This window comes from Arvicanthis niloticus, chromosome 25 (genome assembly GCF_011762505.2).
Source record: "Arvicanthis niloticus isolate mArvNil1 chromosome 25, mArvNil1.pat.X, whole genome shotgun sequence".
NCBI classification, from domain to species: Eukaryota; Metazoa; Chordata; class Mammalia; order Rodentia; family Muridae; genus Arvicanthis; species Arvicanthis niloticus.
Genome location: NC_133433.1, coordinates 11,564,650 through 11,584,588, shown reverse-complemented (window position 1 = coordinate 11,584,588; position 19,939 = coordinate 11,564,650). Strand labels below are relative to the sequence as shown.

Sequence of the window (19,939 nt, the reverse complement as noted above, 5' to 3'; positions counted from 1 at the left end):
TGCTGGCTATGATACATACATTTTTAGACATATAAATGAAAACCAAAAGGAATTTGCCAGTTTTGTTTAATAATTTGCACACTTCTTATCATTAAATCTGACTTTTTAAAACCAACAAAGTATTCATGATTATTAGTAGATACACCTGCATTATGATTGTATTTCCAACTGTCAGATTTTTGTGGAAAATTATTATTTCCTTTACATGTAACACAGTATTTATTTAGGAAAATTTTTTTAAATAGGGCTTACATAATTTAGGATTTGAATGCTAAATTGTATATGAATGTTAGATGTAAACTTTGGTTATAGAATACTCTTTAAAACTACATTTTTGAAAAATGAATACATTTAATTTTTGAGACAGTCAATCTGAATTTGTTGATCAGAATGCCTTTAAGAGATCAATCCTTTTTGAGAGTCTGGAGAGATGGCTCAGTGGTTAAGAGCATTTACAGAGGACCCAAGTTCGCTTCCCTGGACCTAGACTGGGTGGCTCACAACTTCCTGTAACTCCAGCCCTAGGGGTAAGACACCCTTCTGTAGCCTCTGTGGGTACTTACCTACACATGGTACACACACACACACACACACACACACACACACACACGAACATGGATTAGAAGTGCTGTAGAACAATCTGCAAGTCAAATATGTTTACTTTAATAATGATATTCTTAGTATTCAATAATACCATTACATTTAAATAATATTGTCCCATAACTCTTCCACATTAGTTATGTGTGTGCCTGCATATGTATAGAAGTATGAAAAAAGCTGAAGGAGTCACCATTCATTCTCTAGTTGTAGGAGTCATAGTGTTCTTGTGAATATGGGTGGACTCCACTCCATTAGGAGAATTACAAGATTGTTTAAGGCCCCCAAATAACAATATTGTGCAATTCCAGTAATGTATATGTTTTCTGCCTTTGTAAACTGTCTTGTTGACTTTTTTCTGAAGTACTGCACAGTAGGTAAATGCCCAAATATAGTCCATTTTAGTATAGTTTTCTTTAAAGAAATATGAAGAATAATGGCAGAAGAGCTTTGCAACATTTTAAAAATACTTTTAAATGTATGTCTTTTATGTGTATTGGTATTTTGTCTTCATTGGTCTCCACTATATGCATTCTTGAGTTACAGTTGTGAGCCACCATGTGCATGCTGGGAATTAAACCTGGGTCCTGTGGTGGAGCAGCCAGAGCTTTCAACCACTAAACCAGCTCACCAAGGAGCTCCAGGACTGATTTTTTTTTTTTTTTAAATGCGGTCTCTGTGTGATCTCTCTAGACCCTAAACTTTAAAATGTTATATTTGGAAATTTTTAGGAGTTGCATAAGGCTAAAAATTCCTGTAATCAGTTAAAAAAATTAACATTGAAATTTCTAAATTGAATTACTGATAGTGAATGTATGTCTGTGTTAGAGTGCCCAAAAGGACCTGAAGAGGGTGTTAGGTGCCCTAAATAGGGGTTGGTTGTGAGTCACAATGTGAAAACTGAAACTTGGGTCCTCACTGAGCCATTTCTCCAGCTCCCCTTTAAGTTCAGTTTTAAATAGAATTTGGCAAGATAGAACTTCATAGTGGAGACCATGTGATAGACTGAGTACATCCAAAACTCATTCAGTTGGGTGGATGTAGTATAGTAGTAGGTTGTTCAAAGGGATAAAACTTGTATAGACACAAAGTGACTTACCCTTCATTTTTTTATTACAAAGAACTAGAACACATTATAAACGTTAAATGGATGTTGAGGTTTCTAAAAGAGGTAAGAGGTAGTTTACAACTTGTTCATAAGTAAGACTAGAGTTACTCTGGAAATTTTCCACAATGGCTACATACTGCATTACAGTCACCACAACTTTATTTCTCACCCAGCTCAGGCTTTATTTACAGAAAAGCTTTTTGTTGCTGTGTGGGGCATTTAGAGAGTTCTTTGCTTCCTACCAGTATTTAAGCATATCATTTCCTGCCTTTGTTGAAGCTGGGACTTTGTTGAGACTGGGATGGCTGTGAAGCTGGGTGGTGTACACTTAATGTAAGTACAATATATGCACAGGAAGTCCTTAGAATGTTAACCCTGCTTGCACCGTTGACTTTCCTTGGATCTGACAATCCAACAAAAACAGGACACGTTAACTTTTGTATAAAACTTTCCACCTTCATTTGGAGAAATGACCATGTATCTCCAAACACAGGGACTCTGATAGAACAGCTGATTTATGAGGTTAGTATTTTTACTTGGAGGATGTAAATTAGAACTTAGTAAGTTTCGATGATTTAAAGGATGGCACTTCCTGTTGAAATGTAGAATGACACCCGAAATTTTAGGAATTTATTCTTTTTTTTTTTTTTTTTTTTTTTTTTTTTTTGAAGAAAGGCCTTTTTATTTAGTTTTTTTTTTTTTTTTTTTTTTTTTTTAACTGTTCCTGGTTTGCTTTTTGTTGTAATAAAATACTTGACTAAAAGCAACTCTAGGAAAGGGTTTCATTGGCTCAGAGATCCTAATCAGTCATTGAGGGAAGCCAGGACAAGATCATAACCGAAAGCTGCTGGCTGTCTTATTTAGTGGGTTTCCTGATAGAACCCACTTCCACTTCTCAGAGGGCTGGACCGTCCTCCCTTAGGGACATCAATTGTTAGTCAAGAAAACGACCCACAAACGTACCACGGTTCAGTCTAATGAAGGTAATTCAAGTGAGGTTCCCTATTTCCTGGTGAATCTAATTCATGTTAAATTGAGAAAAAAATAACTAGTTTGAAGTAGAATTTACGAACTGATCCCTGTTTCTACTTCAAATCAACTTTGTCTAAACTGAGTATTATGAGTTTTCTGCTACCTAGGGTGTATCCTGGACAGAGTAATCGGTCAGTTTCAGAAAATGTACTTTAAATTCGGACTTCTGGTCTCTGTTGTACTTGAGCGCCTTGCACAATGAGTTTCTCTGAAGAAGTGCTTCCATACTTGATTTTAAGCATTAGTTAGTGTCAGGGTCTTGCTAGCATACACTCGTGTCTGAGGAGATATCTCGAAAACAGCAGGGCGTGATTCGTAGGAAGAGAAGGTAGGTCTTCTAGGTATTCGTGGCCTTTAATTAGGAACATTTCATTATTTCATCGCAGACATAATTTGATAGACCAGCTCGAATTAACAGTGGCCACAAATTCACATTAACTAATGTAAATGCAAAAGCCGGCCTCTGGGCGTGTGGGAGGCGGAACCCTTCCGGTGGGGATTTGTTGTGAGGAGGGACCGGAAAAGGAGTAGGATTCTTGTCGCGATGTGGAGAGGTGGAAGGCTGTGCTCTCGTGGGGTTCGTTTTCTAGAAACGCTTGGGTTTGGGTGCCCCAGCGCGGTAGCCGAGCCTCCTCGCGTAACTTCATGGTCGGGTGAGTGTCGGTGCGGAGGACCTCCCGCATGCCTCGGTTGCCCGTGGCAGCTCTGCGCAAGCGCGGCAGAGAGCGCTGGACTGCCCGCCTCCATGGGTTCAGTTTAAAAGTCGTGTCACGCCACCCCGAAGTCATCCTGGTTGACCTTCGGGACTAGGTGTTGCTCTCTTCAGTGGCTACAAGCCTCTAGTTCTGAGAAGCCAGGAAAAAGCTGAGGACTAAGGATCTGGGCCTCAGGGAGCGTTTCCCTTGTGCCGCCGCCTTGTAGCCTACGACCTTTGCGGTATTTTATTTGAGTTCCATGATCTTGTGGCGCGGGAGCTGCCATTCGACTTGCTGGAACCTGGAGGTGGTTCTTCTTGCTTTCCTTACCAAACCAAAAAAGACACACCGGGGAACCTCATAGCACTGTTTAACTATTTTTTTGCTCACTATCTTACCGCCCCCGCCAAAGAATTTAAGGCATTTATGCTCTTGACTGGCAAATAAGGTAAAGAAAGTAACTAATTGCATTTGGTGCTATAGATTTTGAACTCTCAAAGTAGTAAGCAGGAAATTAGGTTCATTCTGTACAAGAAGATGACAGTTGGGAGTTTTAATATGACAGTAACAACAATAAAACCTACTTAAATCCTACTGAAAAAAAATAATTAGGACTGTTTTTAAGAGAGCAAGGTACAAATATTAATGAACTTGGAGATCTAGGTAGAAATATGATTCCAACTTTAATTTTGGAATTATGGATAATTTTGGATAGATGATTTTATATTCTTTTATTGTCTTTATATACTTTTATAATCTTTTATTGTCTAAACTTTGTCCTCCAGAACAATCCTAGCCATTGTTCCAGAGATCCAGAACATCTCTAGTTCATGTTTAAACAATCTTTTAATGTGTGCCCTTTTATAATTTAAAAAATTAGAAAAGAATCAATAAAACTAAATTTTGTAGGAGGAGCATTTAATCTGTATTTGGAATCATGGAGTCTTGAATGACATGAACTAGTGTTAGAGGGCAGGAAGGGACACATGGCAAGTTCATAAGAAGCCATATATACTCCTTGAAAGTGACTATCCTGAGAATTAGAAATGACGAATATCGTGAGACATAATGTTTGTTTGTTTGAAATAACTGAAACTCACTATGTAGATCAGGCTAGCTTTGAGCTCAAGGATTTGCCTGCCTCTTCCTCCCAGGTGTTTGAATTAGATGTGTATACCACCACACCCAGCTTTTAATGTTTGCCCTGTGTGTGAAAGAGTCTGTGATGGCCAGAGGACAGCAGCAGAGTCCCCACAAAAGGAATTACAGGTGGTTTTGAGCTCGCCAACATGGGTGCTAGAAGCTGACTACGGCACCAACATGGCTGTTCACAACTGGGTTCCACAACCCCAGTCCCATTGGATTCAAATGGCTTTCGTGCATAGGGCAAACGCAGGGTACCCACAATGTACATGTAGGCAAACAGGTAAAATAAAAATAAATGTTACCCAGCCCGAGGTCAGCCTGGACTCCACAGCAAGTCTCAGGACAGCTGGGGTACAGCATGAGATCCCCATCTAAGAAACAACGGTAATAAACAGACAACAACGAAAATCGGAAAGACCTTTATGCAGACCACAAAAAGGAAATAGTGGAATATCAATGATGATCATATTTAAGAAAAGCTACATTACCTCACCCATGACAACTAAAACTACCTTAGTAAAGCATTTTTGCTAATTATCAAGGATAGAAATATTTCATTAGCATTGAATGGTCAGTGTGAGTCACCAGGCACTAGACACTTATCTATATGGTTATAAATTGATTCAATATCTATGAATTACCATTGCTCACATTTGAACAATTGTTTGGTATTTTACCTAAAGGAAAAAATTACGTATTCAATACAGAAAATTACCTATTTAATTCAGTTTCATGGTCTTTGTATTAGAAAAATAAGCTACATGCCCCTAAATAAGGTGCTACTTGAATAAATTGTAACAGAGCCATGCAGTGGGTTACTGTGAAGTTCTTACTCAAAGCAAAAGAACCTCTTTGTGCAACATTAAGAAGCAGTCTCCAAGAAAAACTGGTAGATTAAAAAAAGGAAAGAAAGCAGCAAGAGAATGTGTATGTTATGTAAAATGGCAGGAACTTATATATTAAGATAATGGTGTGTGTATAAAAGGTTTCTGGAAACTTGCACACAAATCTAGTGACCCAGCTGCCTACAAGGACTGAATGCTGACACGAGTGTTGGAGAGACAGCCTATACTGAACTTTGTGATTAAAAAAGAAAACTATTTTAAGACTCACAAAGTAAAATAAAGAAAACCTGCACAGTTTACAAATATTCTTTGCTTGGATCCTCTGATTATACTTTTTGCTTGTTTTTGAGACTTGGTCTCACTATGTGGTCCTGACTGACCTGGAACTTGATGTGTAGACCAGGTAGGCCATGCTCTTAAAGGCATGGACCACCAGACCCAGCTATAATTTTAAATTTAGGTTTAAAATATGAGAAAAAAAAAATGTGGTCTTCGTTTTTCTGAATCTGGCTTATTTTGCCTAATTGATTTTTACTTGATTTATTTTCCTGAAAATATCATAATTTCATTTTTCTTCAGGCTAAATAAAACTTGATTGTGTGTATGTACTGCATTTTCTGTATCTGTTGGCAGATGTGTAGGCCGCTTCCATTCCTTGGCTCCTGTGAACACTTGAGTTATACGGGTGGATGTGGAAGTAGGTTGTGTGTTGATTTAAGACTCCTTTGGCTACAGACCAAGGAATGGTGTGTCTGCATCTGATGATGGTTCTGGTTTGTTTGTTTGTTTGTTTGTTTGTTTTTGAGGAACCTCCACACTGATCTCCATAGTTACTGCATAAGTTTCCTGGTATTTGTCCCTGAGAGCTGCGGTTGTTGAATACTTTTTCAAGCTTTATTGAGCATTTGTGTTTGTGTGACTTTCCCCTGTGTATCTGTTTTGCGTGATTCTGGGCATACATACGGAGGTCAGAAAGTAACTTGTGGGATTTGGTTCTCTCTAACATGTAGGTCCTGGGGGTTGAACTCAGGAGTACAGTGGAGTGGGAAGAGCTTTTACCCACTGCCCTGGTTTTCGTTTTTTTGTTTTGTTTTTGTTTGTTTGTTTATTTTTGTTTTTCAGTTAGTTGTGACTGGATGGTTTAGGGAGGAGGGATTAATTTTTGCTATTCTTTATTTATCTTGGAAATTAATCCATTGTCTCATACATATATTTCTTGGAAAAATCCTTTTCCCCATTCTGTAGGCTATCTCTTTACACCAGTGTTTATTTCCGTTGTCAGAGACTCATAATTTCTCATAATCCATTTATCAGGTTTTGAGCTTTACTGTGATATTAGATTCCTGTTCAGAAATCTTTCCTTATGTATTGAACTATTTTCTCTGTCTTTTTTTTTTTTTTTTGCACTTTCAGAGTTTCATATCTTAAACTGAGGACTTTGTTCCATTTTTTAATTGACTTGTGCAGGGTAAGAAATATGGACATCGAAGAGGTTGGCTTTGCCAGTGTGTCTGTTTGGCAGTGTAGTCAACACTCAGGTGGCTATAACAGTCTAGTTTACTTCAGGGTCCTATTCTATTTCCTTTCCATTCCATTAATCTTCATGTCTGCTTTTGTGCTAGTACCATGCAGTTTTTGCTATTGTGGTTCTGTAATATAATTTGAGATTAGATATTGTGATAGTCCCAGTGTTGTTCTTTATGCTAAAGGCTGCGTTAGTTATTTGATAACTTTTGTACCTTTAGGTAAGCTTTAGGATTGCTTTCTCTAGTTCTGTGAAGAATCTCCTTGGAATTTTGATGGATCTTCATTGAACCTGTTGATTGCTTTCCCGATAGTAATACACCCGTTTCCATGATATTAATTTGATCCAGCCATTGAACATAGGAGATCTTTCCACCTAGTTTTGTTTTAAGTTTCTTCAGCGTTTTAAAATTTTTCACTGTAGAGATCTCGCCATTTTGGTTAGATTATTCCTAGGTTTGTTTTACGCTTTAGTGAATGGAACCTCCCTACCCCAATTTTTCAGCAAGTTTATTATTGATATATAGAAGAGTTACTGATTTTAAGAGCTTAAGCAATGGCTTAGTGAGTGGGTAAAGTACAAAAACATAAGAACCTAAGTTGGAATCCTCAGCACCCATGAAAAAAGAAGTGCTAGCATGTGCCTGTAACCTAGCCCTGGGCAGGAGAGGCAGCAGGATTGTGCGGCTCACTGGCCAGCCAGTCCAGCCTGTTGGTGAGCTGCAGGCTCACATGAACACATGAATATACTACACATACACACAGCTTTGAAAATATAAGTAAAAGCTACTGCTTTTTGCATGTTGATTTTCTATCCTATTCTTTTGTTCCTACCTAAGAGCTTTCTGGTAGGCTCTTCAGGGTCTTTTAAGTACAGAATCATGTAACCTGCAAATCATGATAATTTGACTTCTTCCTGTCTATTTGTATCTCTTTATTCTTTCTTATGTCTTACTGCTCTAGCTAAAACCTTATGCACTGTAGTTAATAAGGGTATACAGAGTGGACAGCCTTGCCTCATTCTAGATTTAAGAGGAAATCTGTTTCCCTGCTTTAATAAAATGTTGATATAGGTTTGTTGTATATAGCTTTTGTTTTATTAAGCTTCATCTATTCCTGTTTCTTCAGGGCTCTGAGATGGAGAAGTGTTGTTGAACTTTGCTGAAAGTATTTTCTTCGTAGATTGAGACAAATGTTTGTTTTTGTCCTTAGGTCTATTTATGTGCTAAATTATATGCACTTATATGAATATTTTAAACCAAGATAATATTTCTGGAATAAAATCAACTTGGTCATATTATTTTCTTAATGTGTTTTTGAATTCCACTTGCAAGAATTTTGTTGAGTTTTTGTATCTGTGTTAATCAGGATAATTGGTCTATGGATTTCTCTCTTGGTTTGATGAGGCTGATGCTGGCTTTGTAGGATGAGTTTGGTAATATTCTTTCTGTTTCTATTTTATTGAAACAGTTTGAGGAGCATTGGTATTCTTCTTTAAAGATTTGTTAGAATTAAGCAGTTAATCCCTCTTTTGTTTCTTGGGAGACTTTGCTCTTGCTTCATTCCCAATGCTTGATAGGTGTCTGTTTAAGTTGTTTCTTATTTAATTTTGGTTATTTATATGTTTTTTAAAAATTTGTCCAATTTTGGAATTTCCAGTTTTTTGGGACATGTTTTTCCAGGAGCTCCCTAATGGTGGCTCTTTTATGTTGTTGGCTTGTATAGTGCTCCCCTCTCCTGCCTTTCCACCTCTAATTTTAATACGTTAGCTCTCCTTTTCTCTTTCTTTTCCTTACTTTGGCTAAAGATTTGTTGATCTCATCTTTTTTTTTTTTTTCAAAGAACCAACTGAGCTACATCCTCTGCCCCATGAAGAACCAAATCTTTGATTGATTCTGTATATTGTTTCTTTAGTCTTCATTAATTTCTGATCTTTAGTTTGGATGGCCTATCTAGACATGAGATATTGAAATTACCTATGATTTTTGGATCAGAACCTATCTGACATTTTATGTGCACATTAGTATTTATTGTATGAAATTGGGCGCTCCAATGTTTGGTGCACATATTTTGTTGAGGAATTGCTCCCTTTATTAATATGTAGTGGCCACCTTTGTTTCTTCTGACTGACTTTGTTTTATCTACTTTCAGACAACAGAGTAGCTACTCCAGCTAATGTTAAATTTCTGTTTGCTTGATGGATTGATTTCCCTCCTTTGACTCTCAGCCTGAGTATCTCTACCAGAGAGATGAGTTTCTCATAGACAACAGGTAGCCCATCTGGTTTTCTAATCCAGTCAGCAACTTGTACCTCTTTATTGGTTAGTGAAGCCATTTACACTTGAGGTTATTACTGAGACATGTTTACTGAGTCCTGTCATTTTCTGGTTGTTTGGATTATTTTTATTCTTTGCTGTTTCCTTTATTAGTATCAGGAACTCACTGTTCAGTATGTTTAGCTTCATAGATTCTTTGATCTCCTTTATTTAGCTGCTTCTTTCATAAAGTTTATTTTTTCCTGTAATTTTTTTTTTTTAAAAAACAGTCTTATATAGCTTTCAGTATCCTAGAACAGTTTGCAGACCAAGTTAGCCTCATACATCAGAAGACCCACCTGCCTCTGCCTCCCGTGCTGTTGTGATTGGCATGTTCTTCCCTTTTATACAGTCACCTCCTCTATGCCTTTGGCAGCTCTGGTGACATGATGCAATTGCTTGAATTTGTGCTTGTCTGGAAACACCCTCATGTCACTGCTAGTCTTTTCTTTTCTGGTATAGGTGTTTACTTGCATCTATGGCTGTGGATCACAGGCTGTGTGTTTCTGATGTCCTTACAAGCTAGCAGCATCAGATTCCCTAGGACTTTACATAAATATGGTTGAGAACTGCTACATGGATGCTGGAGGATCCAGTCCAGTTTCTCTGGAAGAGTAGCCAGTGTTCTTAACTGCTAAGCCATCTCTCCAGCCCTCGTTGCCAATTATAAAAGATAGATTTTTGCACATGACAGCCTTTGTTGGTAGTTATTTTCTTTACCAGCTTAGAATATATTTTATATCCTGGTTTCCTGGTTTTGAAGGTTGTTGATCAAGACAACTGGAGGTATTCTCATGTTTCCACTACCTAGGGGGATTTGTGTGTTTTTTCTTCTTATGGTTTGTAATATTGTTTCTTTTTTTTTTTTTTTTAAAGATTTTATTTATTTATTTATGAGTTCACTGTAGCTGTCTTCACACACACCAGAAGAGGGCATCAGATCCCATTTACAGGTGGTTGTGAGCCATCATGTGGTTGCTGGGAATTGAACTCAGGACCTCTGGAAGAGCAGTCAGTCCTCTTAACCACTGAGCCATCTCTCCAGCCCCCTGTTTCTTTTCTTTTATTTTAAAATACGTATTTTTGGGCTGGAGACATGGCTTGGGGGTTAAGAGCACTGACTGCTCTTCCAGAGGTCCTGAGTTCAATTCCCAGCAATCTCATGATGGCTGACAGCCATCTGTAATGGGATCCAATGTTCTCTTCTGGTATGTTTGAAGACAGCTACAATGTACTCATATAAATAAATAAACCTTTTAAAAAACTTATTTTTTTAGTTATGTATATGTGGGGTCAGGGGTATGTGCACATGAGTGTGGGCACCTGCAGAGGCCAAAGATTTTTATATCCCCTGGAGCTGGAGTTGCAGGTAGCTATGAGCGGCTTGACATGGGTGCTAGGAACTGAACTCTAGAAGAGCCGTGTGTGGTCTCAAACAATGCTTTGCATTTTTGATAACATTACTGTATTGCCATGGAGAAGTTTTTCTTCAGTCACATCTAGTTGGGGTTCCAAGTCTCCAAATGTGTTTTGAATATCTGTTTCTTTCTGTAGATTTGAGGATTTTTTTTCCTCTGATGATAATGAATGGATATTCTGTGTAATTGGTGTTAGTTTTTTCCTTATTGATATTTGAATGTAGTGTCAGTTACCTCTGGCCTCTATTCCTAATATTCTACTTGATTCTTTTCATGATGCTTTCCACTGTATTATTTATCTACTTATTTATTGATTTATTGAGTTTTTACTTTCTAACATTTCTATTTGTTTTGTTCTTTTCAAGCTCTTTTTTTTTTTCTGACCTTTTCATCCATGTTGCTGAATTTTTTTTACCTATTTTTCTGACTTTTTCCTCTCTGTTGTTGAGTTTCCTCTCTTGGGCCTGTATTGAGTTCATCTGTTTATTTGTCTCCTCTTCGGGCCATTGATCATTTTCATGAGAATTCATTTGAAATCTTTATCTGGCACTTGACTTTCTTCAGTATCTTTGGGTTCTGTAGTTGAAGTATGGTCTTTGGGGGAGTCCTGCTGCCTTGCTTTCTGATGTCCTGTGATTTACATATCTGTTGGTCTGGATATCTTTTCTGGGTTGGGGACATCTTCTTACTGAGGGATCTCCTTCTGAACACTTCATCCCCATACCACTGGGCAGAGGAAACAAATCATACAAGTTATAGAAACATGTGTAAAAATTAATTACAGCCCACTGATAACTCACCAGTGGACAACTACTGTTCAGTGTGCTAAGTGTAAGTGTCAAAGTAGTAAGTAAAAAGGTATAGAAAGAAGACAGGAAAGGGATAGAAAAGGAAAGAACCTGGGTAATCAGACAAAAGGATAAAGGGGGGGTTGAATGTCAGGGATGCTAAAGGAGAAGGGCAAAAGAATAGAAAAAATAAAAGAAGAAATATATATATATTAATATATATATATATATATATATATATATATATATATATATTAAAGCCAGAACTAGGAAGGTGGCTCAGTCAGTAAAGCACCTGCCACTCAAGCAGGAGAACCTAAGCGTAGATCCAGAATCCATGTAAAAGCCAGTTACAGTTACTTACCTGTAACTCCCTCGGTGGCAGGTGGGGTGAATCCCTGGAGCTCACTGGCCAGTCAGCCTAGCTAAATGAACGAGTTCCAGGTTCAGTTAGAAACTTGGTCCTAAAAAATAAGAGTGATTGAGAAAGACATCTGAAGTCAACCACTGGCCTCCACATGCACACATATGTACACATATGTGTGTGCATAGACACATACTACATGCACACACATCCATGTATAGCATCATACACACACTGCACACAGGTGCATACACACAAAAAATGTTTTAATGTTATATAACAATTTCTTCTTAATTGAAACATTCCTTGCAGGGATGAGGGAGGTGAGAGTCATAAGATTCTGGAGGTACACTATTCTTACAAGTCAAGAAAGCTGAAAGGAACAAGAGTCACAAAGGTTCCTCACCAAGATTATAGAATCAATAAAGATTGCTGAGAGACTCTGGCCCCCTTGTCAACTTCTTGTAAGCCCCGCAGAGAGCCCTTTGGTTGCAACAGCGTAAGTCCCTACTCATGCTGGGGTGGGCTTTTTGGTAATATAACCCCTCATCAATGGCTCCTGCTCCTGTAAGTAACCCTTTACCCAAATTCCTATAACTAGTGCCAGTGAACTCATTGATTTGCCAGTTGGACTTTGGGAGAATAGTTACTTGGGTGTGGTTGGCTCCCTATCTTAAGTATATGAATGCAACTCCCCAAGAAAAGTCCCCATAACACATGGCACACAAGTAGGGACCAAGAGAACCAAGGATGACTGTAAGGATTGGTCACATGTCCCCTTCAATAAATGCTGAGACATGCAACTAAATCTGATCCATATAAGGGTAAGACACCCATGGGGGAAATCCCAGTAAGGCTACCTATCCCATGAGACTCTGTACCTCCTTACTGTAGTGATGGTTACAGGTTATGAGACAGGTGACAGAACATGTGGCCAATGCTGAGCTGTCTGAGAGTAGAGCGTCTTTGTGAGGAATTCCAGGATGGCTATCTTTCTGTACTTGATAGGGTGGCATGTCTTCTTGTGTTCCACCTCTTGAGTTATGGGAATGTCCCCTGTAGTTGGTCTGTTGTTTTGTGAGATCTTCTTTTTTTTCCTACCCTTTATTCCTCTGGTTTTACCACATAACACTAGTAGGTGAGAAACAAGGTTAGAAGGGAAAGAGGAATTAAAAAAAATCCCTGAACCCAATTTCTTTGGTTTCTTCAACAAACCACAACAAACCTCCCTTAAACGACCAACAACCACCAACTCACCCTCTTGAGGCCTGAGTCCTTGCATTTATATACCCTCTGATAAGTTCCCAGAATTCCAAACATCACACATCATCGAAACTATCTGCAGCTGGCAAAACCATACCTCTGCTAGAGCTTGAGGCAAATCACAGTCACACATCCCCACACCTGGGATTAAAATGAAAACATATTCTTAAAACATTTCTGTGTTTTTAAAAAGATATTAAAATTCCAAAATTGTCACTACAGCTCCCTAAACAGCTGGTAGGTTAAAGAATGTTGACCAGTGCTGGAAAGTGGGATATATGGGTTGTGTCTTAAGCATCTATGGCTTCACCTTTGTTTTGGACACTGTAACATGCATATGAGACTTAGGTATCTTTCAGAAAGAACTTGTAACAGTAAGGGAGGAATTACAGTTTTCTTTTTAAAAGCAAGCAAACAAACCCTCAAACGTGCTGTGTCTGGCCTCTGTGTCAGTCACTGATTTGGAAAGGAAAGTGAAAAGAAGAAGAGGGCTAGAGGCTTTTGGCATGTTGTTTTTCACAGTTGGCAAGATTCAAGTGAAAGAGAGTGCAGGTCGAATGTCTGCTCAAGATCCCGCCTTTGCATCTAAAAAGTTGGGGCCCCTGGAAAAAGTCACATAGTAAGAAAGATTAAGATAAAGGTGATATAAGATAGCCCTTGGGTTCAGTCTTTAATAAGAGAAAGACAAAATCTGTGATAGAACATGCAGATGTGGGCCTTAGGAATGGCTGAATGCCGGAGACCGTGCAAGGGAATATTCTGCTCTCAACTGCTTGGCTTGGAAGATATTTTGTTCATTAGTTTGTGTGTTCAATTCAGGGTCTCACTATGTAGTTTTGGTGTCCCAGAACTCACTATGACGACCAGGATGATCTTGAACTCATATATTTATTTGTCTCTGCCTATCACGTACTGGGATTACAGGCATGTGCCACCACACCCAGCTCTGGAAAAGACTTTTAAACAAGCCATGAAAGACCCTGTCACAGTTGTACAGCTGCATGAGGGTGAATGGGATTAGTCTGAGTGCTGTAGAGGCAGAGAAACTAAATAGTATAACTATTCACTCTTTCTTTAGACAAAAGCTATATAACCTAAGGCAATATGAGAAAAGTTAGCTTCTTTTTTTTCTTGGATATTTTATTTACATTTCAGATGTTATCCCCTTTCCCCATTCCCCCACCCACCCAGAAACCCCCTACCCCATACACCCTCCTTCTGCTTCTATGAGGATATGCCCCTACCCACCCACTTCCACGCCCCACCCTCGAATCCCCCCCCCCAACTCGGTGTTCAGCCTTCATGGGACAGAGGATCTCCTTTTCCACCTATGCCCGACAAGGCTGTCCTCCCCTACATATACAGCTGGAGCCATGGGGCCTCCCTATGTGCCCCAGGCTGGTGATTTAGACCCTGGGAGCTCTGGTTGGTTGGTATTGTTGCTCTCTCCATGGGGCCACAAACCCCTTCAGCTCCTTCAGTCTTCTCTCTAACTCCTCCATTGGGACCCTCATGATCAGTTTAATGATTAGCTGTGAGCATCCACCTCTGTATATGTCAGGCTATGACAGACCTCTAAGGAGACAGCTATATCAGGCTTGTCAGCATGCACTTCCTGGCATTCACATCAGCATCTACCTTTGGTGACTGCACATTGGATGGATACCCAGGTGGAGCAGTCTCTGGACTGCTTCTCCTTCAGTTTCTGTCCCATGCTTTGTCTCCATATTTGCTCCCATGAGTATTTTGTTATTCCTTCTAAGAGGGAACAAAGCACCCACAGTTTAGTCTTCCTTCTTTGTGAGCTTCATGTGGTCTGTGAGTTGTATCTTGGGTATTTCAAGCTTTGAACAGAATACCAATGGCTTATGCTCTAAGAGCAAGAATTGACAAATGGAACCTCATAAAATTGCAAAGCTTCTGTAAAGCAAAGGACACTGTCAATAGGATAAAATGGCAATTAACAGATTGGGAAAAGACCAATCCTACATCTGATAGAGCACTAATATCCAATATATAGAAAGAACTCAAAAAATTATACTCCAGACAACCAAATAACCCTATTAAAAATGGGGTACAAACGGTGGTGGCGCATGCCTTTAATCCCAGCACTTGGGAGGCAGAGGCAGGTGGATTTCTGAGTTCGAGGCCAGCCTGATCTACAGAGTGAGTTCCAGGACAGCCAGGACTATACAGAGAAACCCTGTCTCGAAAAAAACAAAAAAACAACAACAAAAAAAATGGGGTACAAAGCTAAACAAAGAATTCTCAACTGAGGAAACTCGAATGGCCGAGAAACAACTAAAGAAATGTTCAACATCCTTAGTCACTGGGAAATGCAAATTAAAACAACCCTGATATTCCGCCTCACACCTCACACCAGTCAGAATGGCTAAGATCAAAAACTCAGGTGATAGCAGATGCTGGCGAGGATGTGGAGAAAGAGGAATACTCCTCCATTGTTGGTGGGATTGCAAACTGATACAACCACTCTGGAAATCAGTCTGGTGGTTCCTCAGAAAATTAGACAAAGCATTACCTGAGGACGCAGCTAATCCACTCCTGGGCATATGCCCAGAAGATGCTCCAACATATAACAAGGACATATGCTCCAGTATGTTCATAGCATTCTTATTTATAATAGCCAGAAGCTGGAAACAACCCAGATGTTCTTCAACAGAGGAATGGATACAGAAAATGTGGTACATTTACACAATGGAGTACTATACAGCTATTAAAAACAATGAATTCGAGAAATTCTTAGGCAAATGGATGGAACTAGAAAATATCCTGATCACGTCAGTTAACCCAATCACAAAAGAACACACATGGACTCAGTCACTGAAAAGTCAGCTCCTTATTACAAATCATTAGGAATACTTGATTTTCTCCTGCTAAGGTCTCCATGAAGACCAGGAAACAGAAGACAGTATAGGAAGGACATGCATTACTGGGGAAGTTAGAAGAGAAGTATATTGATGTCCAGTTCTTCAGGCCAGACAGAACTATGTCCACAGGGAAGTTCAGAAAGATGTTGACTCAATAGGGGTTTAGTGGCTTTGCTGAGTCCTGTGATCCCCACAAAGTAGGATAGGCTTTGGCATCCTTGAGTGACCTAGTCTGGCATCTAAATCATGTTTGTGAAATGCTAAAGCACTTGGGAGATGAAGGAAACTCAATGTTCACTTTTAGTGAATTGGGTCCTGGCCAGTTTCCTGAAAGTGAATATTGTAGGCTTTGTGTCCAGCTGGAGTTTCTAAGGAGACAGACTGATAAAAAGTCAGACTCTGTGCTTGGGAGTTTTTAGAAAGCTTTAAAACTTGACTGCCAGTTCACTAAAGCATTACAAGAAGAAATGGAAAACAGACTTGTCCCCGCTGTACCCTTTGCTAAGGAGGAAGGAAATGTCCTAGAGTTGCCTGAATGAAGGCTATATTTAGGGACCAGAGGCTTTTTGAGGAGTCACTGCTTTACTGGTCTGCTAGTTGTATATAAAAATAGTGGACTTTGGTGGAATGCCGTTGGTTCCCTATTTGGGCTGAGTAGACATTTGTTTGTGTCTCCACAAGAAAAGTTTCACACATCAGAAGGTAAAGTCAAAATACTAAATATAGCAAAGGGTAATAAACAAAGGATTAGAAAAATGTCTGCCCCTAATTGGGGAGAAAAAACGTATAAATAAAATTAGGCAGATGGAAGGAAATGACAAATACACACAGAATAAAAAGAAGAGGGATGGAGAGATGGCTCAGTGGCTAAGAATATTTGATGCTCTTGCAGAGGACCTGGGTTTGGGTCCCAGAGCCCACATGCTTACAATCATCTGTAACTCTAGTTTCTGTGGGTCCAATACCCTCCTCTGACTTCTGTGGACACCAGACCAATGTGATATTCATACATTCAAACAGGCAAAACATACATGTGAAACAAATAAATAGAAGAATAAGAAGACAATTGAGGGACAGTAAGACAGTAAGATGGCTCTGGATAATAGACCTAACAAGCCAAGCCTGATCTGTATAGGTTTCTGGAACCCACATGTGGAAAGAGAGAACCAACACACACACACACACACACACACACACACACACACACAGAGAGAGAGAGAGAGAGAGAGAGAGAGAGAGAGAGAGAGAGAGAGAGAGAGAGAGAGGTAGATATTGATATTTCTTCTAGTTCCTTAAACATTGGAGGCTCCTAGACTTGGGCATGGAGGAGGGCCAGTTGTACTTGTGGGTTCTTGTCTTTGGTTATTTTGTTGCTGAATGATGTGAGCATCCAGTGTCTTCCAGAGTAATTTTCATAATAGGTGTTTCCCTTCTTTGTGGCAGATGGAAGGAAATGACAAACATGCCAGACCCTGTTTGCCACAATTAGCTTAGTGCTATGTGGATGAACAGGACAGATTTCATACCCCACAGAAATCCCCAGATAGCACAACGTAAGGCAGTTGTTTTAGTTGAGGACTATCTTCCAAGCGAGTTGGGAAGTGACTGCAGCATGCAAGCAGAGACCCTGTTGCCCTACCTTCAAGGCCTCCTGAGTATTAAGGGCCTTGCTGGAAGGATGTCATTGTGGGTATGGTATGCCCTACTGGAACTTCAGTTTGTGGACTTGAGCAGTAAAGGACAGAGAAGCATCTTCAACATTCTGTCTACCCACTGGCTTCAGTATCAGACCTATCAAAGTTCAGGTTTGAAATCTGGTTCTGACCCGAGAGTGGGGCTTGCTTGCCATATGCACTGCCCACACTGAACTAGCCTCCTGCCCCCTTGACCTTTTGGCTCATTGGCCATCCTTTGTCCAGGAGCTGCAGCAGGCTAAATTGGGGTTCCTTGGACAGTGGCTACTCCATGATAAGTCTTTTCGAGTGGCTCTGTTTTTACCAATAGTTTTTCTCAAGATGGCACCTGGCTGTTATCCTCTGAGTGATACAGGGGGACAAATTGGAATTTTGCTTTGGTGCCGCTGAACCGTGTGTGCCTCAGAGGAATCACCACCTCACTGCAGCCTACAGCTGGATTTGAGGCTGCTAACCTGTAGGACTTTCTGGCTCTTACTTACCTGCTTTAAATGTTAAGCATATATTTTACTTTGATAGGAGCTGCTACCACAGTGGCTATACTCTTTTATATGCCCTCCTTTCTCTTTCTCTCTCCCTCTCTCTCTTTCTTACATATATATTATATATTATATAATATTTATATAAAAGATACAGTTGCTTCATTCCTGCTCTACATTTGGTGATATCAGTATTTTTAAATTTTAGACATTTTTATAGGTGTGTGTTTCTCCCTATGGCTTTCATTTGTTTTAATCCTAGTTTTTATTAATATTGAACATCTGTTTTATTCTTTTACGACTACACACATGTGCATGCATGCCCGCACACACATGCACTGATCGTATTTACCCCCCATTGTCCTCTGTAATCTCCCTGCATTCCTGAAGAATCCTTTTTTTTTTTTTTTTTTTTTTAAAAAAGCCCCCATCTACTGTTAGTTGTTTCTCTGTGTGAGACCTACTGATTTCAGTTGGGGTTGCTTGTGTGAACATCACTGGGTTTGTTTTTTATTTTTCACATTTTAATTTGTGTATGTCGGGCTGGGGTTACTGCACACCACAGCAGGCTTGTGAAGGTCAGAGGACACCTGTGGGAATCCATTCTTTCTTTCCAACAGCTTTGCTGAAGTTACAGTTTGCTGATTTTTTCCTAGTATTATTTCAGTTTGTTGAACTCAAATTTTTCATTTCAAGGGCTTTTGTTTACATGCACCCCTCCTTGGGGGCCGAAGAGATGTCTCAGCAGTTAGAGCACTGTCACTCTTGCTGAGGGCCTGGTTTCAGTTCTCAAAACCCATAGCCACTCACCATCTCCGGTTCCAGGGTATCTGACATTTTCTTCAGACCTCCATATACACCATACACACAGAGTATGTAAATACAGGTAAAACGCTCATATGCATAAGATTAACATAGATAAATAAATACTAAAAACTAAAATAAATTTAGGATTCCTCGGACAATGGGAACACGTGACTTCCTTCCTTTCCATCATTTATGCGTTTTGCTTTCTTGTCTTATTGCCATGGCTAAGATCTGGCTCCTGATGTGGGTAGCAGGTTTTCCTCTTACCATTTAACTTATATGTGAACTATAGGACTATAGAACAATAAAAGTAGATGCTTTGTAAAATAAGTTCCCTTGCATTCTTATCTGTTGAGTACTCATCATGGATGGGTGTACACTGCTGCACCTGCCTCAGCCACTATGGTTGTGTGACCGTATTTTTACATATAATATGATTTTATTTGCTAGTATTCATTGAGACTTGTAAGTCTGATCTTTAGGCAAATACATCTGTAAACTTCTTTGATTTTTTTTTAGAGGGGTTCTAGCTTTGTAAAATTAGTGGGGAAGTGTCCTGCATTGTTGTTAGGGTTTGTCTCACTTTATTGTTTTCTTTTCTTTTTCTTTTTTTGCTTAATATTTTTCATATATTTTGACCATATTCCCTTCCCCCAACTACTCTGAGATCTTTCCCATCTCCCTACTTCATATTCTTTCTCTCTCTCAAATAAATAAATAATAAAAATCAAAACAAACACAAACCTCAATAAGACAAGAAAAACAAAGGAAACAAAACAAGATAGGGCCACTGTGCAGCACAGGCCGAGCACCGGCATCTCCCTCCTTCTCTCAGCTCCCTGGTGCTGGGATGGATGGCTAGCGAGGGTATCCTTCATCAGCACTTACTGTCAGCCACTGCTGTGCTCTACTGGAGAGACTGGATGCATTGTTTGTCATTTCTTCTTCCAGGAGCTTTGTTCAGACGGAAGATTCC

General features: G+C 39.4%; 1 protein-coding gene across 2 annotated transcripts in view; it reads left to right on the top strand.

Annotated features, from left to right (window-relative positions):
- Positions 1 to 3,239: 3,239 nt before the first annotated feature.
- Coq3 (coenzyme Q3, methyltransferase) overlaps positions 3,240 to 19,939 on the top strand; it is a 35,521-nt gene continuing 18,821 nt past the window's right edge. The window contains exon 1 of one of the 2 annotated variants that reach the window (XM_076924077.1): positions 3,240 to 3,390. In XM_076924077.1, the coding sequence (XP_076780192.1) occupies positions 3,282 to 3,390 (109 nt within the window). In that variant the 5' untranslated portion in view covers positions 3,240 to 3,281. Of the gene's footprint in view, positions 3,391 to 3,858; positions 3,881 to 19,939 lie in introns of those variants that run through there. The other variant, XM_076924078.1, reaches the window with a different exon arrangement.